At 43.0% G+C, this 27,681-nt stretch overlaps 2 protein-coding genes across 4 annotated transcripts in view; both read right to left on the bottom strand.

The window, feature by feature from the left end:
- Positions 1 to 4,764, bottom strand: part of pitpnm3 (PITPNM family member 3) — an 87,017-nt gene extending 82,253 nt beyond the window's left edge. Inside the window, 1 exon segment of the mRNA XM_047594929.1 lies at positions 4,151 to 4,764. Coding sequence (XP_047450885.1) covers positions 4,151 to 4,175 — 25 coding nt within the window. The 5' untranslated portion in view covers positions 4,176 to 4,764.
- Positions 4,765 to 9,183: 4,419 nt separating this feature from the next.
- On the bottom strand, positions 9,184 to 27,678 carry kiaa0753 (KIAA0753 ortholog). Of its 3 annotated transcripts, none has more exons than XM_047593221.1 (18): positions 27,264 to 27,678; positions 26,533 to 26,826; positions 26,183 to 26,441; positions 25,922 to 26,031; positions 25,758 to 25,820; positions 25,314 to 25,535; positions 24,740 to 24,917; positions 23,824 to 24,005; positions 23,465 to 23,586; positions 22,580 to 22,732; positions 21,895 to 21,984; positions 19,304 to 19,391; positions 19,042 to 19,113; positions 18,754 to 18,924; positions 18,437 to 18,518; positions 18,091 to 18,211; positions 12,014 to 12,244; positions 9,184 to 9,953 (listed from the first exon to the last, which is right to left on the bottom strand). In XM_047593221.1, the coding sequence occupies exons 1-18, from the start codon at positions 27,369 to 27,371 to the stop codon at positions 9,806 to 9,808; spliced, it is 2,694 nt and encodes an 897-aa protein (XP_047449177.1). In that variant the 5' UTR covers positions 27,372 to 27,678; the 3' UTR covers positions 9,184 to 9,805. The 3 variants fall into 3 exon arrangements, with proteins under 3 accessions (XP_047449177.1, XP_047449178.1, XP_047449179.1); XM_047593222.1 differs by having other exon boundaries at positions 19,042 to 19,110; XM_047593223.1 differs by lacking the exon at positions 22,580 to 22,732.
- Positions 27,679 to 27,681: the final 3 nt, after the last annotated feature.

Raw genomic sequence — 27,681 nt, 5'->3', positions numbered from 1 at the left:
AGTGAATATTTTGCAGTTTTGGTTTGAAAGATAGCATGCAGATGAGCAAAATTGCAACTGTTTTTGATCAGTTTATCAGTTAATCATCAAATCACTTCAGATCTATTATGGACCGTTTCTAAAAACTACTCATCAGTGCGGTTGATAGTTCAACTGAGGCTTTAATCAGCAAAGGAATGGAAATTGCCAGAAACCCAAACTGGTATGAACTTACTTAAACCATTTGCTCCCCGTTGGTAGGAAGATTTTTTTAAAATGTGTGATTTCGTTAATAGTTGCATGAGAGAGCTGAGTGATTATTCAATCAAAGAGCCTGTTTTTAGAGTTCATGATTCACTGGAGGCCAAAACTGAAAGCATTATTCCCGTCCTCGCCCGGCTGTGACTGACACCGAGCAGACTACAGCCGGACTCCAGGTGAGCCGGTCCCCTGCCTCCTCCACGTCTCTGACCCTCAAATAGCGGCGGCCCAGCTGCTGCGTGCGCGGTGAATAGCTGCTCCCTGACACAAGCCCACTGTGTCTCTCAATGACAAACAGCTATTAAATTTAAATTAACACTATTTTGTATGATCAAATACAATAACTGAGGTCACGGGCTGAATGCATTAGCGCACGCCTCTGCTGAATTCAGAGAACACAGTGATGCTGTTTGCTAAACAGGTTGTCTGGGGACAGTTTGCCAGTAGGAACATAGTAGGAACACAGTGAGCTCCTGCAGTACAATACAGCATCATGTCTTAAAGTGAGTGATGAGAATGAGTAAGCTGACAGTAAAGCGTTAAATCTATTGTAGAAATTGTGGACAGCAGTTGGAAGAAATGTCCTCCAGACTGGTCCAGTTGCATCAACTGTGAGGAACAGAAAATGCTCAGAGCTTGTTCACGTCACACTGAGGCTGGGAATAGTGAAGAAAGTCAAACAAAGGACAAACAGCGGGGACTCGTTCAACGTTGCCGGGGTGGGGGGTGAAGATGGCCGAGGATGATTAAGAAAAGCAAAATTTCTTAATGGCCGTTTGGCACCAGCACCTGTCTGGCTCCAAGCTGCAGCTCGCCCAGCAGGCTGGAAGTAGCCTCGAGGAGACGGAGACAGGCGTGGATTTCCACACCTGCTGTTGGAATTATGGATCCAAAAGATGATAAAAATCCAAACTGATTTGTGGGGCTCTTCAGTAAAAAGATTAAGATGGATGGGTGTGAATACGCATCACACCATGTTCCATCCTGTTTCGTAAACAGCGGTAATGGACAAATCAAAACGCCGACCTTAAGGTGGTGCCAAAAAGTCAAAACCAAGACCGTCACGTGGAGACATCTGGACAAAATGTCATGCCAAACCATCTGGCGATTACTGAGATATTTCAGAGTCAAGCCACTAAAACGCGGCTAAAAACACAGCATCCTCCAAATCCATTAGAGTCCTTCAAACTCTGAGTCACACCTGCTTTAGTTTGAGGATGGACTGAAGCATCACTCAGCGCGGCTCTCGCAATTCCTAAATCCTTATTACAGAGCTCAAATTATCTTTCAGTATTTGGATGATTAAAACCGGGGCTCTCTTCTGTTTTGATAGACAGTCAGCGAATCCGGGCATGAGGCCATGCGTCTGCAGAAGCTTGGAGGAAAAAAAAGCCTCTGCAAACTGAAAAGCTTAGATCAACACTGGGTGCAGCACTTTAATGATGAAATATAGAGCATATCCATATTATCCACGCCTTTTTATGCCACGGCTCCTCCCTTGGACGATAATGCAGAGTTTTGCTCTCAAGTGAAACAGGAGCGAAGAGAGCTTAGAGCAGAATTGAAGAAGCGTAGGGTCTCCTGAAGCGCTCACAGTAATTGAAAGTGGCCAAGATAAAATCTGCATACATGAAAGTTGCGAAATTAAAAGATAGTGGCAATATTGTCAGGACTGTAAGGACTGCCCTGCTTCCCAATTAACACTGTGCGCCGAGGTCAAGCGATATTTAATGAAAACAGATACCTTGCATGTTTAATATATGGCTGCGCTAACAATAACCCCCGAGCGAGCTGCACATTGCCATCAATCTGCCACCGGACTGCCGGAGCATCGTAGGGCTCTCGTGGTTTTATAAAGCTCAGCTGAGGTAATATAGGGCCTCGCGGTGTAGCTCCCATTAACAAGTGAGTTTTACGGTGAGGCTCAAAGCAATATCATTAAGATTTACCGGAGAAGAAATCCAGCTGCAGCTGTTCAGATAAAAAAAAAAAATTGTTTTCCCATGCATCCAGACAAGCTAATTTGTCTTCTGAGATACTCTCGACTAAAAACAGGACCGTTCGCTTGATCTCTGGAGTACACAAACTCTCTGCGGCCTGAGAGGCTGCACCTGACGGTTTTATGTATGTAGCTACGCTTTGATTTACACAGATTGGGAAGCTCCGCACACTAAACTCTTCATAAGCTGTGACCCAGATATCGTTGCCTAGCTGTAAGGATGAAAAGGCTCATCTTTGTTGATTTTCACGCTGAATCGGCGGCGCTGCCAGTGTCTGTTAAAATGTGCTCATTTCAAGTTCCAGTGTTTCTTTAAAAGTTCATCCATCTCATTTCTAGAAATTAGAGTCAAAATTCATGCAGGCTCTTCATCATCGTGTTTATTCCAAGTGGCATCATTCAGGGCAGGTTATCAGATTTCAAGGACGTCCCTCTGGAGACTCAAAAAGCTTTTGACTCAAGACAGAAATCGGCAGCGTTCCCCGTTAAAAAATATTCTTCTTGGAAAAGATTGGATTACATGTGTAAATTCATGCAGAAACCCTGGATTTTCTATTGTTTTTTAATGTGCATCTCATGTGCATATTAACAGTATGAAACGAGTCCTTTTTGTGAGGACTTTAAGAGAGAAACCCAGAGCTTAAAGGGTTGATGTCACTCCTGATCGCTTCATTCGAATCAGCTTGTAGACAAAATGGGAAATACTTTCTTTGTGTTATTTTACAGATGTTCTCCTTTGGATGTCAATGTCTTTTCATATCCTGTGGTGTTAGTTCAAATCCAAGGCAGCAATATTCAAAAGTCATGGACCACGGTGAATAAAATCCCCTCTATATTGACTACTCTAACCCTAACACTTGGAGTATTAGTGGTCTGACGTTTTTAGTGATCCTCATGGGAAGATCTTCAGTCCTGTTAGGAGCCCAGAGACCAAACAAAGAACATAGATAGAGAAATGACTTGCTCAGTGGCTTTACAGCAAGGCAGAAGATCGGATGGAAGGTGTGTATGTGTCAGTAGCTGGACAACCTGCGACCCTGCACTTCCCTGTCTACAGAGAATTAGGGCTGTCAGATGTATCATCATAAGATGCATGTGATTTCGAAAGGTGCCCTAATATTAAGGACTTGCAGATTAGTTCAAAGACCACAATTCAAACAGGTGACACACCTGAGAAATCATTTTCAACCTGCAACAATGAACCTTGCATGCCTCAGAAATGTCAGGGCTTCGGAGGCTTCTGCTGAAGCTGTCCTGCCAGTGCCCTTTCACATTCCTCTCGTCCCATTTAACAATCAAATGAGCTGCATGAATACCTGCCTGCTGTTATTATTAGCAATCCTCTGGACGACTCCGTGAGTTTGCTTTTTCTCCCCGCTTTTTGGATGATCGAGTTCTAACTTACCGTCCATTTCTAGGTTTGGGGAATATATCACGCGAAGTTTTCTTCTTTATGCTCACATCCTGATTTTTTAATAGCTGTGACCAAAAATAGTGCCCCCGCCCCCACGCAAGGCTGCTGTGGGGACAGGGTCGGACGTACAGTAGTAATATCTGTGACAGGAGGAGGCAGTTGACCGTCAGCGTCTGTAGGTCAGCATCACCTCACCTGACTCTATCTGGACGATCAGCCTCTTTCCATATTTGACCCCGCAGCGTCACGCAATCTGACACAGACGCATACATACATACATACATACAGGCTGCATGACTGACTCATCACTCAACCTGAGGACAGGGCTGCTTGGCATGCACGAGTCTGTTTTGACTGTCGCGCATTCCTCCGGATCGCCTCCATTCATGCAGCCGTGCGTGCCAACATCCAGCGGCATGAGTGGCGGGTTTCTACCTGTTAGCGCCGCGTCGCGCCGCGCCGCGCCGCGCCGTGCATGCTCCCCAGCGTCCGCTTACCTTTTACCCTGGTCTCCTTTGACATAGTGTCCTCTCCCGCGCGTCCGCCCCCCCGCGTCCACTCAAAGCGAAGCCGCCGCGGTATTCTGCAACGCCGTGTCGGACAGTTAATTAGACAGAGGCTCTTCTTCCTGCGTCCTTCTCCTCCTGACTGCTGCACCTTACCAGGATGAACCGGGGTGACGCGGGCACTGGGAGCAGCTCTCTCCTCTCAGCGAGCAAAGGGATAAATGGAAAAAATAAAAAAATAAAAAATTTCAAAAAAAAAAAAAATCCCGCAGCTGTGCTCTCATTCATTTACCTGTGTCAAGTCCCTCTGAGCGTCTACGCGCCCTTGCCGCAGACATACTTTGGGTATGTGTTGCGTAGCCTACCTATCTGTGCAGACTTGGCTCACATGTCATGCCCACCCAGCTCTCTCGTCCCCTCTCTCTCTCTCTCTCTCTCTCTTTCTCTCTCTCTCTGTCTCTCTCTTCTCCGCCGCTAACATCAGCCAGAGTTGCTCCGAACAGGCTCCGGTCTGCAGCTCGACTGCCTCCAGCGGTGCGCGCACGTCCGCGGCTGCGGCGGCTCCGTCCTCCTCCAGACCCACCGCCTTCAGAGTTTGCAAAACACTCGAGAAGAGGCGTCCTTAATTAAGAGGGAAAAGGGGGGAGGGGGGCAGTTCGCTGCGCTTCCTAACATCTCAGCAAACATCTGAAGAGAGGACAAATGGGTTGTCATTGGCCAGACGCATTTAGTTAAGCTAAACTGTTTAAAAAGCGTTGATTGGATCATTTACAAGTCTGAGCAGACCATTAGACGTATTGGTTGCCGCGTCTGGGGTGTGATTTTCCTCCGTCTACTGTAAGAAAAGACGCACAAAAACACAAAAAACCTAAAAATAAAAAATACAGGGAACAAACAAAGATGTCGAAATTCATTCTGATCTCTGGGAGTTGCGTATGTTTTGTTGTATGGGTGTGGCTGTGTATCTGAGGGAGGACATGGAGAGTGTTAGTTATGAAGAGGAAGACTAGAAGGCAAGACCGGTGCAAGAGGATGTTGAGAGTCGCCACCTCTGTCAGCCATCCGTCACTGAAGCAGCAGGTGCCACCACGGCCATGTAATAGGGGCAGTCACCCAGGCAGAAGAGGAGATGTTTGGGTTTTCACAAGGAGTGTCTCGAAATGAAAATCAAAGCGAAGCCCTCTGCACAAGCATGCAGTCTTCTCCTCTTTTTGCTCTCCAGGGATAAGCATTTATTATTCATGTCCCCTCAGCTTTAAATCCTCTAAATTGTGAGATTTTGGTTTAATCTGACAGATGCTTTACCCTATGGGTGCCTCTAATTCATCCTTAAGTCACTCGCAAGGTTGGGATGAAAATAGGTCTCTTAGCTGCGTCTCGCGGCACACAATGCAACGTATGTGTGAAGTGGTCCTGGTGACACCTGCTGCGTTTATCGCTCGCAGCCCCATAGGGGCGGCCTGGGCGCAGCGTCGTTTGGCAGCAGCCACCACCACACAAATCACCATCGATAGAAGAAAATGCCTGTGGCCGAAGCATCACCCTGGAATCTGAGAGCCTGGACATGCTACATGGAATACACACACACACACAAACACAGCACAATTTGTATTTATCACGGGAGCCACTGACAATAAACACTATGGTCTAGAAAAGCGAGCATGCCAGTGAGGAAAAACTAAAAGGAAAAAGCCTTAAGGCCAAGAAGCCAGCAAGACAGATAGCACTGATTACACCAAACGGCTGCACTGATGGGATCCGAGTGAGGAAAAGGGGCTAATTGAATTTGAATGAATTTCTTTCGTGAGAAGGATTCTCTCTGTGTCGTTGAGGACACAACAGAAAATGCTGCAGCCTCCCCACAGCTCATGGTTCAAGAGTCGAGAAGAATTGTTTTACTGAAAATTAGGAAAGCGAGGTGTTCGTTTTTCCTAGGCATGTATACCTAAATAAATCAACATTAAGTTACCATTCACCAACTTGTGACAATTCAGTGTGCTGCTGGGAAACTTTCGGACCTGGCATTTTGGACCCACCTAGACCAGACCAGGCACCCCCACCCCATAGCAATGACGCTCCTTGATGGCAGCAGTAAGTGGTCAAAGCTCAGTTTGTACATTTTATTCAAATCTAAAAGAAGTGGAATGAAATGAGATTTCATAAAATAGTCTTTGATACAGTTGATCAAAGAAAAAGTATTAATGTTCTACATGTGCCAGTACTGCTGTGTAAGAGTACTGCACTAGTGAAAGGTAATTTATTGAGATCTGAGAAATGCGTTTCTCTATATCCCACACTGATCAAGTATCCGTGGGATGATCCAGAGGCCCCTCCCCTCAACCCATAGGACCCAAAGACTCCCCCACTTACAACATCCTGTCACCAGACACCACAGGAGACCCTCAGAAAGTCCATGTCCATTATCTGAGGAGTCAAAACTGTTTTGGTGGTCATAATGTTATGCCTGATCGATGTAAGTCAAGGTGTTTATATAAGTGTAACCACCGAGGGAGGCTTCGGGAAAACGGACGCACGACCTGTATAACGAGCATAAGGCCTTTCTGGGACCTATTAAAGAGTTACGAAACACAGAACCTGGCAGTGAGCGAACTGAATTTAGCGCCTAAGGAGCAGATTTGCTGTTTCCGTTCCTGAGAGAACAATTCAGCGTCTCTGCGGGTGGAAAAGCACAATTTACAACTTAGCTGAGCCAATGCACTGACGAACGCACTTAATAAATATGACCATCCGTTCCTAAATATCCCTCAGCCCGAGCGTCACGGCGCTCCGACACAAGGTGAGGCAGAAGAGCGTCTCTTTCCCTTCACATTCAAGCTGCGATGGTGCGTAAGTGCTCGACCGATTCACACATCAGAGACTCCTGCTCTTGTGCTCTTTAAGTGCACACTTCACTCTGTTGTTGATCCATTTTGTCTTTGCTATCAAACCGCAAGACCCTGGGGGAAGCAATGCTTTCCTGCTGGTATAAATTCTAGGTTAAAATGAGCACTCATTTGTGTATATAACGATCTGGCATAACATTATGACCACCATCCTAATATTGTCTAGGACTCCTTTGTGCCTCCAAAGCTGTTGTGACTCGTCAGAGAATGGACACGGGTCTTGTGAGGGTGTCCTGTGTCGTCTGGGTACAGGATGTTTTAAGTGGGGGCCTTTGGGTCCTATAGCTTCACCGGGGGAGCCTCTGTGGATCAGACTTGTTCCAGTGCATCACGCTGCATTTCTCAGATCTGATTCAATTACCTTTTACTAATGTTACTACCTTTTACTAATAAGTATTCTTACACTACAGTGCTGCCACATCTTGAGCATTAATATTTTTTTCTTTGATCAAATATATCAAAGACTGTTTGATAAAATCTCTTTTGATTCCTTTCCTTTTAGACGTGATGGTCAAATGATACACGGGAGACGACTGAGCTTTGATCACTTAACAAGCAATGAACAGCTGAGGTTTACCTCGATAGTTGGTTATTGTTTACAGGCCCACTGTGATGAAGAATGAGCCGATGAGTAATGTAATGGGAAGGGACGGGGTCACACCACTCCTCCTCCTCCTCCTACTGAAATTAGTTTTTCTGAGCCAAACTGAATCTCACGCAGTAATAAAAAAAAAGAAAAAAGAAAATGATGAAAAACCCTTCTACCCTTCTATAGAACTCCACTGTATCCACTCTGCTGCAGGCACACATCAGTGTTTTGAGGTTTGTTAGTTTCCGCTAGCTCTCCACAGGGATTCCTTCACTTCTTTTTAGAAAATAACATTGTAGCCAACACACTGTTCTGAGATTTCTTAATAATCCCAACAAAGCAAAGCCGTGACTGAATTCGGGATGAGAAAGCCGCCATGCGGTGCTTAACGACATCTCGACATGACGAATGGAGCCTCCTAATAGTATGAACATGAAAAATACAAACAGGAGTATTTTTGTGACAGGAGCCTTTCTGTGATGGCCAGCGTCCCTTCTGCCACTTCAGCTCCATCAGAATATCCCCCAGAGAACAACAAACACGACTAATAAGCCCCAAGATTTCACGTCCATCTGGTGTGAATACTCGAGCAGGAGGAAATATTTCAGAACCGACCACACCACCACCACGAGGAAGTGCCACAGAGCAGCCTTTAATATACATGCATATGTTGCTGTCGTCCAGACCAGCCATATAAACGAGCTCTGATAATGAGTCAGTGCAGGCTGGTGGCAAGGTCGATCCCCTCGGATCATTGGAAATTATAATAATGTGCAAAACAGCGTGCAGTTATTTTCCCCCCTCACCATAACACGTGAGTGCACGGTGGTCACAGCATTAATCCTGGAAAAAAAAAAAAAAAAAAAGAGTTTGTGACATCACAGCGGAGTTCAGCATCCGCAAGGAAAAACATTACACTACAACATAGTTCTCTGGTTCACTGACGACACAGTTTGACACTCAGATGCCATGAGGAGCCTGCGACGAAGAAGCATCCTGCTTCATCTCTTAAATCACGGATTCATTTAAAATGTTTCCTTATGTGACAAAATCAATGCAAATCATTCATTTTCTTCAATGTTTTCCCATTTGAACCCGGCGACTGCGAAGACAGCGACGCGGCCCTCGCTTTAAATAAACCACTTCATTATTTGTCAGAGAAATCTGCATCGTTCTTCTGCCCGTGAAAGCCTGCACGTATCCCGACGCCCACGCAGAAACCAGCCGGAGAGAAAGTAGGTTCCAGCTGATTCAGTGTGAGCTAATTTATTCAGTCACTGTGTCCCCGTCAGTCACTGGTCCCCACAGGCCAGTGCAACATCTGCATGCCCCCCCCCACTCCCCTTCCCTTCCGCTCTGACAGCTCGAGCTTCATGTTGATCTCATGGGACTCAAACATTGTCTCAGTCTGTCTGTGTATTTTGCAGTGAGAGTGAAATAGAAAGAGCTGCATCGAAAACAAAATTATAAAGTGGAAATGAACCAATTTGAAACACATATTTTTCTCTTTCTGAAAGGGATAGAACAATAAATTAATTTACTGCATTGGGAGCCTTTATTAAGACAATAAAGCAACAGAGCAAGTGACGACAGATTTAACACATGATGCCCTTTGGATTTCTTCATCGTTTTGGTGCACGTATGCAATTAATTTATTTCCATATTCCAACGTGAAAGTAAAAAGTGTGAGTAATCCTCTGGGAGATTTAAACCAAATTCAACAGAGGGCAGTAATCTTATAATCCTCTCTAATGTCGTAATGGCCTCTCCAAGCTCATCTACACCAAACTAACTCCCCCCGGAGGCATTAAATCACACGTACAGACGAAATGTAAAGAGCACCGTGACTGACGTCCCCCCTGCAATTCGACAATCTCAGCTGCTGCAGCCTCTCAAGCTGCTGTCCAAACAAAATAAATTCATATAGCGTCTCAGTCATCTCTAAAAACATAATTCATGTTTTTAGTTATGAGCAAAATAAATAAAAACACTGAAGAAGTTGATTTCAAAATGAAATACCCGCACTCAAAATAATAAATAATTTTCCACATGAATCTCGTCAGAAAAATACTGCTCTTCCCACTGAGATAAACCTCATGATAAAAAAAAAAAAAGGTTTTTAATGAACTGTTCCGTCTGTGTTGTTGTGGCGTACTATGGGCTGACCAAAGCCGAGGCAGGAGGTGACTGAGTGGGCTTCAGGAACTCTGAGGTGAAGACGGCCTCAGCGTACTCCTCCACCACGTCCTGAAACTCCGCCGCCACGTCGGCTAGAGCCTCCGACAGTAACTGATCCGCCAGGCTGCGAAAAATAACAAGGGACAGCAATTAAAAGCAAGCATTTTGTAATAGAACGGGGGTTTTACCTGCTATATGTGTTCTATATTAAACTCGGCCTACAGCTATTTATAGATATACATTGGTATTATTATCATTTTGCATTCAATATTAAGCCAAGTATTCATTTTTTATTTCAAACATGTGCAAAGGTAACTGTGGCCGTGCAACTGCCATACACATAAATATACCTGATATAAACAACTCCTGCCTCCATGTAGCCCTTTACTACAATATGTTGGATTCATGTTAATGTGTATTTGAAGAAATGTAAAATTCTGGGTAAAAATTAAAAAATATGTAGAAAAATGTCCAATCAAAAGATTTCTCCAGACCCCCTGTTGAAGACCTATGTGCTAGAGCTTTAATTTCATCAGAAAGGTCTGAATCAAACACAAACACAATCACATCTGACAAAATTTTTTAACTTCACAAACTGAATACAAAGCACTGACGGCACGATTGTTCTTGCCAAAAGCTTTGAGCCACTAAACTTCATGACAACAGACTTGGACACGACGTGAAATGCCAAAAGGATTGCCGTGACCTGGGCGACTGAAAACCTCCACAGACAAAGTGAAAAGCCGCTTTCTTACAACGTGTCATTTGAGCTCCTTTCCTAACATTTGAAAGAAAGTGTGAATCATCAGCCTTGTGTCATTATCTGCAAAAACCAAGAAGGTGCAGTTTTGTCCCGAAATTGTCCACCTTGTCTTGAAAGGCATAGAACGGTGGGAAGTAACTCTAAAGAGAGCTGGGTGCAGCAACGTGCAGAGCTAAATCTCAGTGTACCGGTCATTATCTGGGTCTGAGGCAGGGGCACAGAGGATGAGTGAAAATGACCTCTCATATAGCCCCTCAAAATGTCATATCATCAGGTTGTCAGTGCAACAAAACCATCTGAGTAGTTGCGTGTTGTTGAACTACGTGAGCCGTTAAAGGGTCAAAACAACAATATTTTTGCTCCGAACACCGGACGCCGAAAGAAACAGGGTCTAGAATCCAACTGCATGAGTTAGGAACAGCCAAATTATTACCCTGCTCCGTTTTGATTATAAAGAGGTCTGTCAAACAAATTCAAACAGAGCTTAAAATTGCTCCAACTATGTATGTTTTCTCTGTTTTGACTGTGCCGAAGTCCTTTTATGCTGCAATCAATCTGTTTGCAGGCAGAATGAATGGGAACCTCGAGGCGGTGTGGCTTCACCGCGGCACCAGGCTGATGCTCATTACCATCTCATCACACACACAGAGGTTTCTGCACTGTCACAATATCAGAGGGGGCGCGCAAGCCCGCACGTATGTGTTCTTTCTGTCTCCTAAAAAGACAGATAATTGGGTGGCTTCTCCGGGAAAGTTTCATCTCTGAATAAGTTGACTTTGCTGATAATGAGCCCGTGACACAAGCGTTTTTTTTTTTCAGCCGTCTAAGACAAAAGATCTCTTGAAAGTTTAGGCAGAACATACGGTTCCCGAACGTATTCGATGCGCACGTTGACGAAGATCAGAGGGAACCTGCATTGCACCAACTTAAGCATTCTGTTAAGTATGCAAATGTATGAGTGGCAGAAAGGAAAAGCGGTGAACACCGGAGACGCAAACTCTGCGAGATCCTCTCACAGCGAGCTGTCTGTTAAACATTTCCAGAGACTAAACAGAGCAGGAAGGACAATGTGTTTCAGTTCAGCTCTGGTTACAGCATGGACATGATTCTGGTTTTATGTAGCAGATAAAAGAAAAAAGAACAAATCCATCACTGAACATCAGTCAGATCATTTCTAGCTAATGAGTTGCTGTTTGAGGGAACTCTTCATGAAAGTTATTTATAATACAGGGTTGGAGTGGCAAACAATGTGTTAGGTTTTTATGTCTAAACTTAATTAATACGTCTGGATGTTACTAGCTGCACAGATGGAAATAAGCCAGGCAATGTAACATATTACAGCTGGAACCATAAGCTGACTCAGTTTTTGGGTTAATTTATTATTAGCTTATTAGCTATTCTAATCACTGTCAGTTATTTACCTGTCTGCTACGGCCCAGGGGTTGAAGCTGCCGACCTTGTGAGCGACAACACGCAGGTAAGAATCGTAGTCTTCCCGGTACTGCCGGATGCTTCTCAGCACGCCGCCTGGCACGGAGATAACCGTCCCCCTGCTCCTTTCCACTGGCCCTGGGAACAAGGTGTTTTTTCTGGGCTGCTGCTCGTCCCTGGATGCCTCTTCTGTCAGACTGTTATCAGACAGGAAACTGTGTCTGTGGAAAAACACAAGGGGGTGAGTCCAACAGGTACACCGTTTCATTATCTTGACCATCCAGCCTATATGAAGTGGGCTGTTTCTGTGGAGATCAGGCAAACTTGTTTATTGACGCCGGAGTGCAGCGCTGTGATAGACCAGACTGGACTAGTCTGAGGATGATGAATTTAGGAGAGGTGTCAGTGCAGGCCAGCTCTCTCGCACTGCCCCTTGTCTGGTGAGTATGGGCTCAGCTGGGCATCGCCGTGGTCTGGCTTTATAATCCTCTCTGCTTGGACAAATCAGTCTGGCTCTTACAGCGACGCTCCCGGTGCTATATTTAGTGTTGCCGCAGCTCCCAAGCAAAGTGCCTCTGTATTGTGCTCCCCGGGCTTCAGTTGAACTTGTTTCAGTGTTGACCACGGAGGCTACAAACGGCGGGGCGGCCATAAATATCAAAGTGCCTGCACAGCCGACCCTGCTTCCAGTCCGAAATGGGTCGATTTACAGTCAGGCGTGTGCGTCTGGGGACCAGCGTGACAAAAGCAACAATAACACAGTGCCCCCGCAACTTCACTGCCTATTTATAAAGTCAGAACAGCAGCCGGGCTTTTTGAATCTTGTTTAAAAATGAGCCCGTCTGCGAACAAACGACATTCAGGCATTTGGTCTCGAAAAACCTGCTGCAAGGCCAAAATGAATCTTGCTCCTTGATTTTGTGAAAAGGTGACATGCATTGAGGAAAAATAGTAGCATACACGCTACAAGTAGGTGTTGGTGGTAACGTGTCACTCCATTCTGCTCTATATGATAACCATTAATATATGTGTTTTGTAAAACCTTATGCTCATGAGAGTGTGTGCAGACAGTGATCAACTAAAAAAAAAAAAAACATCTTCTGCCCAAAGTACAACTTGACCTGAACACAAACCAAAACACAAAAGCAACATAAGCCATTAGTTAAATCAGTTCAATTTTCTCATGTCATTTCTCTTCACAGGATAAAGGCATGTAGTGTCTGGCAAAGGACTGTCCCACATGTGGTGTATCAAAGGGGACGCAGGCTGAACCGAAGCGGAGTTGGATAAAACCAGAAAGAGGCTCAGGAACAGTAGGGGGTGATTCAGACAAGCCTCATGGCAGCAGGGAAGATCAGCGCGCTGAGAAACAGGAGGATGATTACTTGGTGAGGAGGAAACTGTAGTTTGTTGTTTACTCGTCTATGCACTACACAAAATAAAGGATGCATCCGAGTTATTGTTAATCCAGATGCAGCAGGTGGGAGCGATCACAACAAAAACCAACAGGTAACCAATACTCAGCTGAGAGGACAACAAACGGACAGTAAAAAGAAAAAAAAAAATACATGAAAGCTTAACAATAATTCTGAGTGGTTCTTTCATCTTTTTATTGATTTGTTTGACCTGCTGATGAAAACAGGAGTGGGCCGGTCAACGTTAGCCGAGAGGGGGACAATCAGGGCCTGCATCTGGGCTCCTCACCATGGATACATAAATGTTATCAGTCGTGCCGCTGATGTGTCGAGAGATGAAATCTCTCACTCTGCTGTCTCAGCGGTTGTTCGAGAGCACTCGCGCGGACACGGGCACAAAGACAGGCCAGGTAAAGAATAATAGATGTTGTTTTGGAAACTGTACCAAATAGTGCATTCGGCCTGTTCACAGTCAATGAAAGCGTTAAATAATGGTATAAGGAAGCCGGCTGCAGGCTCCCTCTTCTCCCTCTTGTGACGGGCCTTTCTGACTCCTAATCATCCCCTGAGAGACTCAAAGAAAATCCAGAGTAGCTGCAAATAATAAAAAGAAAGATACTTTACTTCAAGGTAAATGCTCGCATCAGACTGTTTTTTTTTTCCTTCTAAAAATACTGCTGTGTGCCCCTCATAACAGCTGCCAAAAAAAAAAAAAAAACTAACTATGCAATCATAGATGCCTCCGGTGATCGGCACACTGCAGCTCTGTCACTGTCACAAGATTTATTTTTCCTATGGTGCGTTAAATGTGTGTATTCTCTCACACTGTTCTCTCCGGGCATAAAAATGGTGGATATAGAGAACTAATCAGGGCTGAGACAACACTTCAAACTGCAAAATAAACCTCGCCAATCTGCTACGCTGGACACTAGAAGAGTCAACACAGACGGATTCCTGCATCAGTGCAAAAACAAACAGAATAGATGGAAGAGCTTTCTTAATCAGCTGCTGGATAGGCAACGGGACAGCATACTTTTTTCTGAGGCATCAATAAATCTCTATCTTTTCGCCTCTTCCAGAGTTCAAATTACTTTACTTCACATTAGTTCAAGTATTTATTATCTGAACTGGTAGCCGACCTCTAGACGACGTGGAGTTGTGATCGCCCGCTGTTACTCGAGTGTTTATCAAAATAACATATTTCGCTGTCTGGAAAATCATGTTGTTTAATTTAATCAGCGGGTCGGCTGGTTGCTCTCTATAATTTCATATTCTTTTATATTCTTGCGAAAGTTATTCTTGAGTTTAGCTGAACTGAAGTCACTGATTTTCTTCAGGCAGCAAATGAGCACGTCACATGTCAATTCAACAGCTGTATGAGTGACTACTGTGAAACTCTTGAAGGCTGACGAGCAGTTCTCGACTCACGGCTCTGTTTTGGTGCAGGTTTAATAAGCTGCAGGATAATCAAAGCTTTTCTTCGCCTCATCCCTGCTGCTATGCGCCGCACAATGTGACACGCGGGTCAGTTTAGTCTGAAACACGGGCAGGCAACTCATCTCCCTAGCAGCTTAGTTCAGCTTATGAGGCAACTTCTTGGCCCCCAGGAGTCACCTTTACAAAACAACGTGCCTAATAAACACAATCTATCTTTATATCCCCCAACAAATGACGCCTTGCTTCCAGCGTTATTACTTCTTGGGAAAAACTGTGGAAAAAAACTGCTGCTGTAGATGGACAACACGTTTCTGTTTGCACAAAAATAACTCCACTGTGGAACTAACAAATATGATCTGTCAACAGACCCTGTGCTAGAAGCAGAATTCACAAACGGGTTTAACTTTCTCCAGAGACAGTCTTTCATAGGTTAACCGTTTTCATGCACAAATGCCAACAATACTTTCTCCGGTAAACACTGACTGTGCATCGCTAGGAAAACATTAACCTTTGTATTAAGCGCAAGACAAAATTGAACCAGCAAGGAACAATGTGGAGGGAGGCGCTGCTGCTTTTTTAGCGTGTCAACACCAACCAAAAGAAGACTTTAACTGCAACTTGACTCAAAGTGACCAGAGTCTTTTCAATTAATCAAAAACCACTGAGCATATAATTATTTTATCCAATCAGCAGAATGGAGTCATGGCGGCAGGTGAATGACAAGTCTGACCTTCTGCCGGGTTTCTTATCCCGGTGACTATTTTCATACACAAAGTTATGCCAACAATAATGTTATAGTACTTTATCCAAGTGGACCGCTGAATGGCCAACGTCTTCACTGAGAAGATGCGACCAATGTGGATGAATTAGGATCAATGGTAACTCTATTTCATATGCAAATAAGTACAATGACTGTATGGCAAGTGACCTTGGAGTCACTGGATATGACGCAGGCAACTTTCATAAGTATCTCGCAGAGATTGTTGATTATTGTGGCAGACGTACTGAGGAGCCTCGGACGCATAAATAAATTCTGGGACCTAGCTTGGAGAGAGCAGAGCTCCCACCTCTCCATGCCGCTGAATTCCCCTCTCACTCTAAATGATTATTTTGTTAATCAATGTGCAAACAGAAACCTGTCCTCTAATTATGGCCAATAAATTGCAGATGTCCTCATTAAAACCATCAATCAACACGATAAAACGCCACCACGTCTCGTAAAGAGCCGCCCAGTGCTGTGACTGAGCGGTTTAATTGGTCATTTTTACTTTGATTACTACGTCTCCACATACTGTGTAAGACTACAGATAAAAACAACTTTTTCTTCTTTAACACACATTCATATTAATATCGACTTTATAATTTGTATTTATAAGTCAAATTATCACCTCTACCATCATATTTAGCTATTAATCCATACCATGAAAAGCTAATTATAAGCACTGTCATTCAGTGCATTAACAACAACTAAACATGAAAACATCAATAACACGAAAAATGTAAAAGGTCGCTGTTTAATTGGCTATGCACTATTCAAAATAAAATTGCATTAGAGTTATTGGGAATCTGGATGCAGCAGGTGGGAGCCATCACAACAAATCCAACAGGTGACAACTACTCAGCTCAGGACACGGTAAACACACAGCGGAGCAAAGAGGCGGATCAAAAATAGGCGAAAGCTTTATAATAATGCTGAGTGCTTCTTTTATCTCGTTATTGATTTGTGTGACGCGCTGATGATGATGCTGCTGCACTGGTTCAATCAATTTTAACCAAGAAAGTGGGGAAGGGGGACAATCAGAGGCTGCGTCTGGCCTCCTCGCCATGGACACATAAATCTTATCAGCCGCATTGATTATTTTTTTAGGTTTCAGCGCACAAAATCACAGTGTGCCTGCACAGTGTTCTGTATTTTTTTAATTATTCACAGTCAATTTACGAAGATTAGTTTTCACTTTCAAATCAGTGCATAAAAGCAGAATTACCCTCTCTGGGTTGCCTGCAAAAATTCCCAGTCATATTTTCCTATAAAGCCATGTCAAGACAGGCCAATTACTAGCACTCTGATTTAACGTGTTAACAAAAACTGAACATTAAAATATCCAGCGGGGTGCCAATAGTTTTTTAAAGGCACTATGATTTGGACTGAAGATAAAGGTGACGCAGGCAGTTCTGGGTTTTTTTTTTTGCTACAGGGATTTGGGGAGTTTCAGAACAGTTTAAAAACTGCAAGGCTGGATACATTTGAAAACAAACTATTGAGGTACGGTCCATTAAATACTTGACTGTGAAGGATCCGGTTATGTTTGCCAAAAGCTTGAGCTTTGATGGTTGCATTAGGAAGACAGACTCAAAGACAAGTCACAGACATAGTGGACCTCAGGGCAAAGTTTCCATTAAGGGAACAGAACCTGAGGCACTTCAGTGCTGGTCAACCTTACTTTGCTAATGGTCACAGCTTGAATTTGTCAAAAGTATCCTGCTGGCTTGTCTCTGTCAACAGCTTCCAGTCCCTCAATCTTCTTTTCTCTTCCTTCCAAGTTCCTCATTAATTTAAGCGACTAAAGCCCTGGGCAGTACAGGGTCTCTCTGTGGAGTCTGCTGCGAAAGTCAGGAATAGACTCTGCCCTGAGTGCGGTAGCCACCAAGTGAGTTTTGTGGGATGAGTAAAGCCTCCCAGAGGAAGAGCGATTATGAGGCGATGACGCGTCATGTGGAAAAAAAACACAAACTGTGCATCACTGGAAAAACATTAACCACTTCCTTTTTACCGAGTCTAGGGGCCCAATTAAACCAGCAACAAATGACTTCCTGTGGAGAAAGATGCTACAGCACAGCCACACCAACAGAAGAGAGCCTTTTACTGCAACTCGATACATTTTTTTTTCCTCATAAAAAGTGCATGAATACTGACCAGAGTCTTTTAGAGTAATCAAACTATGGCACATAACTATTTTACGCCATCAGCAGCACTGCGCTGGAGCCGTGATGACAGATAATGGAGAATAAGACCTATAATTTGAGCTCGAAAGATTTGGAATGAAGTTAAATAGGTCAAACCCTAATGGCTGGTTCCGGTTAGTATTCAAAGAACACTCTCAAAGATTTCTCCACTTCCTCCTCTAGATGAATAAAACAGCAATGAAGGCAAGCCAGCGGCAAAAGACGAGACACAGAACTGTGTGCAGAGAGAGGGAAAGGACGTTGTAACCCACCCAGTGTCAACAGGTTTCTCTAGGACGATATCGGGTGCAGAGGTCTGTTGCACCACTGGCCTCGTGAGCCTAATTGGCTGCGGAGAGGCTGGCCTGGAGCCTGGAGCATGACGCTGGGACTCTGGCAAGAACAGAGACAAAAGAGAGGAAGGGTGAATGTTACTGCATGCAGACAGATGCAGATAGAAGAAACAGCATACAGTGTGAATGGCAAATATTCAGCTGCTCTTGTCAGTCATACCAATGTCACCACCTACAGGGAATAGCAGGTAAATGTTTTCTAGGTTTTTCAGATGATAAAATGGGGACGTGTTTTGTTAAACTGTGGAAGTATTTAGTATTTTACCTGCTGTGTGTGGTTGATCCCAGTAAAGAGGGTCTGAATAAGTGATGGAAGCAAAACGTCTCCTCACTTCCTCCTGGTCCCTCTGCTCAGACGCACACAGAGAAACACATCCTATAAACAAACCTGCCAACAGGGAGCCTCATCTAACAGGCCGATCGTCAAAATCGTCAAGTCTAGACCTCGCATCAATAAGCAGCGGCAGCAGCAGAGCCGTCAGAGCAGCTCACTATAAATAACCACCACGGCGGATCACTGGCGACCTTTCAGGCTCCACGGTGACCTTTCACTGGTGGGCCCCTCTATGAGGCGGCGCTCACCTGTATCTCCTCCATACGAAGCAGCATACTCTCCAGAGTGGGGGCCTGCAGCCTACGCTGAGCCATGCCCTCCAACTGTCTGTCGGTCTCAGCCGCCCACGTTACCCGCGCGGTATCCTCCAACAGGTCCTCCAACAGCGCCTCACTCAGCTGTTCGGCACTCTCTGCCGCCTGCGGAGGACAATATTAACACAAACATAAAGCCTATATGAAAAACACTGAGGCACAAATATTCGGTTCTTGGTGTGTAATCAGTGACGAAGCCTCATCTCCTTTGCTGCAGCTCACCCTCTCCGCAGCGTTCTCAGACAGACGACTCCTTTGTGAAGAGTTGATCCTGTTCGTGGACTCACCAACCTGCTGTGAACAGTCAAAAGAAACAGAACCATACCCCCATTTGGTTCATGAAGACAAAAACAACACACAAATAAATGGATAGTTACCTTAACGAGGAGAATAAGAGATCACACAAACACCCCATGTTTTATTTGATGGGCTGAGATAGACTCTGTACGTCATCTTCAGGAGAAAATACTGCACGTCTTCCTACCTGCACTTCATCCAGAAGGGGCTGAATTCTCTCCCTGGCCTTCTGTTCAGCCCTCTCTGCCCACTGAGTTGGTGAGACAACTTCAAACCTGTTAACCAAAACACACCCACATCACAAGCTGTCGCAGAAAGAAGAAGTTCTGAGGCTGAATTGCTTTTTCTTGGAAAATGTATTTCCAGACACACAACAAACCTCACTCTGTCTTGGATTCTGTGACAAATGAATTAACGGAGCTGAATTTCTGGACCAACAGTAAAAGCTTATTTAAATAACTCAATTCAAACAACTATAGCTTTGAGTCTTTAATTCGAATCATTGTCTGCGCGGGTTCTCTCCAGGTACCCCGGCTTACTCCCACCCTCTAAAGACACGCTAGTTGCGATTCAAATTTGGCCGTAGGTGTGAGTGTGGTTGTCTCCGTGTTAGTGGACTGGCAACATGTTGAAGGTCTAATCCAGCACTCGCACGATGACAGCTGGGAATCTAACCCGACCAAGCACCTGCAACATGCTGGCATGAAACCAGCCGCTAAAGATCATCAGACCGACAAGATGCTGCTGAGAAAAATGATCTGTTTAGGCATGTCCAGTAAGATGGAAAAAATAGCTGTAAAAGAGTGAGCTACGGTAAGTTTGGCAATTCAAATTACATTTCTTATTCAATATTGTTTTCCCTTGAATTGGTATCATCATCTAATATTGTCATGAAGGCCAGCGACTTATTTTAATTACAGATATTATCTCATCTCATCTTCTACTGCCACTTATCCTCACTAGGGTCGCGGGGGCTGTTGGAGCCTATCCCAGCTGTTTTAGGGCGAGAGGTGGGGAACACCCTGGACGGGTCACCAGTCTACTGCAGGGCTAACACAGAGACAAACAACCATTCACACTATTTACAAGTATTATTTCAAACAAATTCATGATTACACTAAATGGTTGAAACAACCACCTTTAAGGCATGTTGTATTGTAAAGAAATTAAGTCTGATGATGCTTATCTAATGGCCTCTAAGTAGAAACACTCTAAATAGAAAGACATTTAATGAAAATTTAAATGGTGTATTTTATTGAGACATTTTGCATACTGCTAGTACTGTAGCCTTATTCGGACACATTTTTTCTGTGAAATGTTTTCTTGAATTAAAGAGTATAAAAGAAATTGTGTGCATGTCTTTAATAATAAAGATTCATGCTTATTTAGGCATATAGATTAATTTATAGTATATTTATTTTATATTATATTATATTATATTTTATAATTGGCAATTAAGGTATTATGCACCTCAGGTGATGTAATCCAAAAGTAATGTAACTAGTAGTGTAACTAATCACTTACACAGCAAGGTACTTAGGTACAGCAAGTACCTAAGTAAAGTAAGGCATTATTAGTACTATTTAATGGATTACTTTTTATAATGAATTTATTTTTCAGTAACTACCCCAACACAGGTCCTAATGATGAATAATCAAAACAGGCTTTCACAAACCGGTAACACAAAAACAGAAATATTAATCAGGCTCTGTGCTCAGACTCTGTTCCCAAACATTAATTACAGTAAATGTGCAAATATTCACATTTACTGTAATTAGACAACACGAGAACTGACAAACTATCAGCACTCTGTTTGGAGACATAACGTGTTTCTGCTTTCTTTCACTGTCAAAGTGAATAACACCAACACAGAGCCTGGCACAATACTTAGTCACAATACAATCCTGTCCTGCTACCGACAAAACCTGACGTTCTGCAGCAGCTGTTAATTAATATTACCCTGGTTTCCTTCCATGTCGAACTTAAAGCCGTGAAAGAGTGCTTTAAGTGAATTAAAATAGGAGACCTGCTGGAAAAACTTCAACTTGCACACTGACTGCAGTGTAGTTGATGCATTTATGGACAAAGTTTTGACTGCAACCTCTGCTCTACTCCTGCTGCTTTCTGTTGCCGGTCTTTCAAAGTTAAACTCTCTAGTGGCTAATTAGGAAATGCGCGTTTCTCTGAAGGGACATGTGCTCTCCCTGGTATTGAATACATGTGCTGTAATTGCAACCTGCATTATTTTCTGCTCTTTTGTCTGTAGATAATGCTCGTGTTGTAATTCCCAGTGTAACTGCTTGTTTGCTTCTGAGCCCAAAGCGCTGGTCTGTACAGCAGGTACCGTGAGGATTAGTGCCTTAGGTTGGCAGGCAGATTTTGTGGACGCTTTTTTAAGAGGTACTTTACTTGCAGCAGGAAATGTTTCTTCTTAAATAACCAACGTGACAATTTAATCATACAGGAAAAACAGTATGAGCATATATCACAATAATCACTGCAATACAGCATTTATATTATACAGTCATTAGCAGGGGCCTCGAGTTCCAACACTGTTCAGCCAGTATACATATTTTACCTCTACTGAGTTTAATTTGGCTCATTAGACAGGCATTTTAAATTTCAGCATTTATTATCCGCGGAGGTTTCAATGCAAGTACAAATGAAATAAAAATTACTTTTTCACAGGATTAATATTCAGCCACACTATGACCTTCAACCATCCATCCCCTCGGATCCATTAATTCAGCGAAAACTGTAATCACACATGCACTGTACCTCAGCCTCTGAATGCGTTCGGTCTCTTCTCTGCTCAGGTGGTTGAGCTCTTTCAGTCTCTGCATAGTCATCTTGTCCAACCAAGCCTTCCTGCACCGAGCCAGTAATCATCAAATGAGGCAAAAAAAAAAAAAAAAAAAAACATAAATAAATTAAAAAATACGAGCATAATTAAGCTTTCAAAAAATATAATCCTCATCTTTAAAATCACACTGCTAGCCACTGATTAATGGGAAAGTGCAATCACAGTAATTAAGGTTTGATTAAACAGAGGCGAAACACTCAATCAATGAGGTGCTTATAAGCACAGAAAACAGGCCAACTTATTAATCACACAAAAAGAGAAATGGTCTCAATCTAGTGGCCACCTAGATTCATTTATTGGAAAGAATTAACTTTGAATTAGAATCAGAGTATTGCCTGTGGCACTCAGCAAGTGGGGTCTGACATGAAGGTTAGAAATAACTCTGCGAACACAAAGAGAGGACTCATTAACATTCCTTCTCCCTAGGTTTCATCCATTTGGCTTTTTTTTTATTCCTTTTCTTCCAGGTCAGATAATCTCATGTGTGAAGCAAAAATAACAAACATCTTCCGGTGGCGGCAAAATCTTTGAAACGATAAGACCTCATTCTGAGATCTGTGATAAGAGGAAGAGATTAAAATTTGTCGGAGTGGGCTTCACCTTAACGCTTCGTTCTGAGCTTGTTTCTTCTTTTCCGAGCTCAGGCCTGGCTCTGCCGCCAAAGCGCCACCCACCCTCTGCTTCGGAGGGCTCGGTGGGGGCTTCACCGGAGAGAAAAGACAACGAGGTTCCGGCCTCCCCCTTTGAGGGGATCTGATTAGATAACAGCAGAGGGGATTGTGGTTTATAATTCTGATTTATACAAATAATTTAAGCAAGTCAAGAGATGGAGAGAATCCTGGAAGAGACTAAATATTAAAACATAATACTGTTTTGACACTTAGGTCTCTTATATATAATTTACACATGACAGTTTTCACACATTAAATAATAACTCAGAAAAAAAAAAGATGTTGCCGGAGCCAAAAAAACAGAGATGAAACCAGGGCTCCTGGGTTTGTCTATTTTTTCTTTTCTTTTTTTTTTTTCTAAATGACTGGTAGAGGTTTTTTTTTAGACACATATGTGGGTGGTGTCCACCTGAAACTCAAATGACTTGTTTCTGTGCTACACTTTACCAGTAACATTGCAGACATAATAATTAAGAAGAATCTATGATCTTACAACGGGTCAAAAATATTAGTCAAGCAGCTAATATTTTACTTTAGATGACATCCACATTGCTGACATCCACATTTGAGCTAAAAAATGAAAGACTCTGTACATGTCTGTACATGAATTCACCATGACTGAATGTATACAACAGGAATAATAAAAACAATATAAGGATTCACACTGGATGCAATAGATTGTGTTGATCAGAGTTTCAGACAATACAATATCATCTTTGTTACATAATCATATTAATCATTTTGAGCACTAAGAGTCCTGATTTTAAAAAGTCTGATGTGTCACTGACTGTACAGAGAGAGTTAACAGGCTCACCGCTGTGGAGGAGGAGAGTGAGGGGATGTAGGTATCCAGGGCACAGACTGCTCTTTTTGAGGGAGCTGGTTCACTCTGAGTCGAGAGGAGACCGTTGGCTGCTGGAAGCCTGCATCTTGTTTCTGATTAAGCATTGAAAAAAATGATAAAAGAGTGTTTACATGAACACATTCAAATTGGTTGATCAGAATCAGAAATCAGAACAGGAGATATTCTAAATGTTCTGCACTTTCAATTAAATTCAATACAATTTTACTTGTCTCAAAGGAAATTCAGTTTGACAGCAATAAGCAGTGCCCATGCCTACACTTCTTCTATGTTGTAACATTTCAGTACACGGCTTTGTGTACGACTTGTACCTGCATTGTGTCAGCCTTCCTTCTCTCAGAGTCCAGTTCTTTCCTGGAAGTGGTTTGTATCGGAGGTCGTGCCTTCAGCTCCCTCTGCTGGGCGACTCTCTCCAGGCCAGCCCTCAGCAACTCTCTTCTGTTCGTGGGTTGGTGAGACGTAGGTCTGGGTTTCTGTGAGACCATTCTTCTGCCTGATGACACAAATGAAAATGTGTTAAGTTTTGATCCTAACTGACCAAATCCTATGTAAATGAAAACTAAACTAGACAACAAGAAACTCATCTTCATCCCTTTAGTAAATCAGCTTGAAATGAGGTGCTGGCTCACAAGAATGCCAATTATACCGTTAGCTTTAACTATTGACAACCACTTGGATATGTGGGATAAGTAATGAAACACAAGTTTTTTCTAGGGAAATCTAGAGTGCAGATAAAGCTCATTGTAGATGTTCATGTCATCTCCTCCAGGAGATGCCTAATAGGTGCCAGCAGGAGTCAACTGTTCACAATACTAAGCAGCAGGAGACCAAAGGCTAGAGTTCTGCATTTTTTTTTTTATCACTTCTTAGTGGCTCCTTAACAATTTTCTGCCTGGATGCAATCATTTAAGCACAGTGGGGGACCAACACATCCACACAAAAGCCCTTGGATAATTTCCACATATACACAGGAGACTCTGTGGTTTGTCCTCCTTTAAAAAGCATAAATGCAATTAACATCTCTGCAGCTTTCAGAGCTGCAGCAGAAAGTAGGAAATTATACTGCTATTATGTTAGATTAATTATACAGCTACTGAGTGCATACTGTATGTATTACAAACAGACACACATAACCTAATTGCTACTGCAACAGTGAAATTTTACTATCTATCTATCTATCTATCTATCTATCTATCTATCTAATAAATAAAACGAAAAGATGCTCACCGTGGACACCTCTTCTGGGATTTGTTACTTTGCGAGGTCCTTGAGCAGTGAAGGTTCTGGGACCCTTAGGTGCAGTCGTAGGTGACATGCTGCGCTGAGGAGACTTCCTGCGTGGAGGACATGCTTGGGCTTGCAACTTTTCAAGCATCTCCTGTTTACGGAGGACGGCATCCAAAGTCTATGAGGAATTGAGTGATTATTCACTTTAAAAAACTGCACAATTCTGCCCTGAAATAAGGTTCACATAACAGGAAATATAATTAATCCAGGAAACTTGGATTTTAAATGGTGTCATATTATATGTTGTATCTGGTACCCGCAAACAGAAGCAGATACAGTAAAATATTTCTTGGTACTGTTTAGCCAAACCTGTGCTGGAGTTGGGCTCATGTCATGTATTTTTTTGCCTTAAATTTTGTCCTCATTAAAGTAAAATGAGAGCACGGCGCGATTTGTCCTACATACGAAGAAAAGCCCTAGATACAGCAATTATTGTTACACTTTAAATCGTCTATTGTGGAGTATCATAACACACATTGCATATTACACATCTACTTTACAATACACTCCTCACCTCTAGTTTCTGCAGGATGTCGAGGGCTGTCTCAGGCACAGCTGAACCCTGGTCCACTTCGACCTTGGCTGAGCACAAAGAGAGCTGCCGAATGAGCTGGCCGAGTTCTTTATAATGAGGGGGCACCTTGGTATGAGACAAATCTGAAAGCTGGTGGATGATAACCTGTAAGGCCCTAAGTGCCCCACGGTGGGCAGCTGCAAGCCTGTTTATTGCTGTGGACTGAAATAAGAACAGATAATAAATCAAATAATCAGAGATAAACAGATATTTGAGTAATTTTTTCTCATCACTGAAGCTGAAAAATAAAAACAATGCAATGCTGCTTCTTCAAAGTCTCTGGTTTTTGTATAAACAATTGAAAAAAAAAAGAACTGTCATTATCAGTAAATTAATAAATATAAATATTATCAGCTATAATTATTGACACTGCTGAAGACGTACCTTTTTTGTGTCCCACATCTTTTGGCTTCTTAGTTTCTCTATTTCTTCTTGAATCTCTTTTACCTTATTAAATAATTCAGTAGAACAGAGTTTATAGATGCAGAGCAACTGAAAAGGTCAGTGACAGTTTATTCATCAATGCCAGGCAATAGACCTTTAAATACCTGTTGTTGGAGGACATAAATGACACGTCCTGAACGAGCTGCCTGCTTCTGTCTGCGTATTTCCAACTTAGTTTGCTCTTCAGGTTCCAATGGCTCCTCTGTTTTTTCCCCTGTTGTTTAAAATATTATTTATGATCATCCCTTTTGCAATGTTAAATCATATAAAAAATATACTAAGTTCAGCGGGCTGTAGTAACAACTTCAAGTTAAACTGCACATTTACGGATATAACTGAAGCAACAAGTTGTTCTTGTTGGTTACCTCTATTGGCTAGCTCTTCCACTTTCTGAATGTACACTTCCAGCTCATTTTGCAGCTTGTGGATTTCATGGCTTAAAGGTGCTTGTTTGCCTCTGTCCTCCCTTGGACCAGGGTCTCTGGTAGGGGGTGACTGGCCAACACGAGGCAGGGAAGAAAGGGGACGTTTCTGGAATGTGTGCTGTTTGGGTCCTGGTCGGGTCCTTGTGTCTTTCGGACTGGATGCTTTTGACTTTGCCTTTCCTGGTGTGGCTGCAAGCTCCTATAGAACGAGGGAATGATACCATTCAGTCTTTACCCGGTTAAAGCAGCAATCATTCCTTGGGTAGGAAACTATTATAGAATAAATGTACCTGTAGCAATTCCACATCACTTGTTTCAAAGAGGGAGGCCTCCTGAGGAGGCTCGGTGGAGGATTTTGCAAGCATCTCGAGGCGCCTTCGCCTTAGATCTCGTTTGGCCAAGTTAACAGCGACTTGAAGCCTCTCCTCGGAGAGCGCGGTGAAGCTGATGGAGCTTCTGGTACTGTCCACACTCTCACGCACCTCTGAGAGTGGCAGCAGTCTCTCTATTACAATGGGAGCTGGCGGGCCTACACGAGTGGCACGGTTGCTGGAACTTGCAGGGATGACTTCATTGAACAATAGCTGCGGTTTGGAAGAAAACAGTCAGTCTTATTTGATAGCCACTGTCATGTGCTTTTCATACCACAACATGTATTTCTCCCATTTGGTTAATCTCTCTTAAACTCTGGTCAGTTTGTTTGGTAAAATTAGCTGAATCCATTGCAGGCCAATGCAACAAATGAAAAATGAATCATTCCTTTATTACATTTTCCAAACTAAATTTGAGCTTTAAGGCTGTAATACTGTATGGCGCTACTTAACAGTATATATTGCGTTATAGAGTCAAAACCTTCGTGTAGGTAGGTATCATTAATTACAGATACGGATTTATCAGAATTAAGTGGACACAGACATAGCAAAACAAAACAAAAACTGCATATGCCCGCATTTCAGATAGATGCATCAAATATAAAGCCAAATATTTCCTGGCATTTGACACTTCCTTCACTGCTGGTTACCTTAGTTTGGGACCTCCCAGAAGTCAAATTGCTCATGTTGTTGGCGTTTCGCGTTGAACCTACAGCAACCCAGTCTCTCTCTTGACTGGGAGGAATCTGTGTAGTCATTGCAATGAAGACGAGTCCAAAGTTCTGTCGAAGTACTAAATAATGCTAGATATCTAATGCTAATTAGAGTTAGCATTCGTAAGCTAACTTCGCTCCTGTATTTAAGTTTGCTAACATTAAGTTAATCCCAAAATCCTAAATTCAGCCATTTCGCTTTTAACAATGCTTCCCAGTTTGTACGGTAATTTTAAATTGTCTAAGTGCTCAGAGTATCAAACCATAAGTTAATACACTTATAGTACATAGTTAAACGCTTTAAATTTTAGTCCAAAAGCTTGTCAACAGTTTGAAACGGCGCCATGACAACAAC

Source organism: Mugil cephalus, chromosome 9 (assembly GCF_022458985.1).
Source record: "Mugil cephalus isolate CIBA_MC_2020 chromosome 9, CIBA_Mcephalus_1.1, whole genome shotgun sequence".
Lineage (NCBI taxonomy): Eukaryota > Metazoa > Chordata > Actinopteri > Mugiliformes > Mugilidae > Mugil > Mugil cephalus.
This window is presented reverse-complemented; position numbering and strand designations above follow the sequence as displayed.

Coding starts and splice junctions, on each gene's coding strand:
- kiaa0753 (XM_047593221.1), bottom strand. CDS start 27,371: ATGACTACACAGATTCCTCCCAGTCAAGAGAGAGACTGGGTTGCTGTA. Junction 26,827..27,263: donor CTGGGAGGTCCCAAACTAAG/GTAACCAGCAGT, acceptor TCCAAACCGCAG/CTATTGTTCAATGAAGTCAT. Junction 19,114..19,303: donor CCCTTCTGGATGAAGTGCAG/GTAGGAAGACGT, acceptor GACTGTTCACAG/CAGGTTGGTGAGTCCACGAA.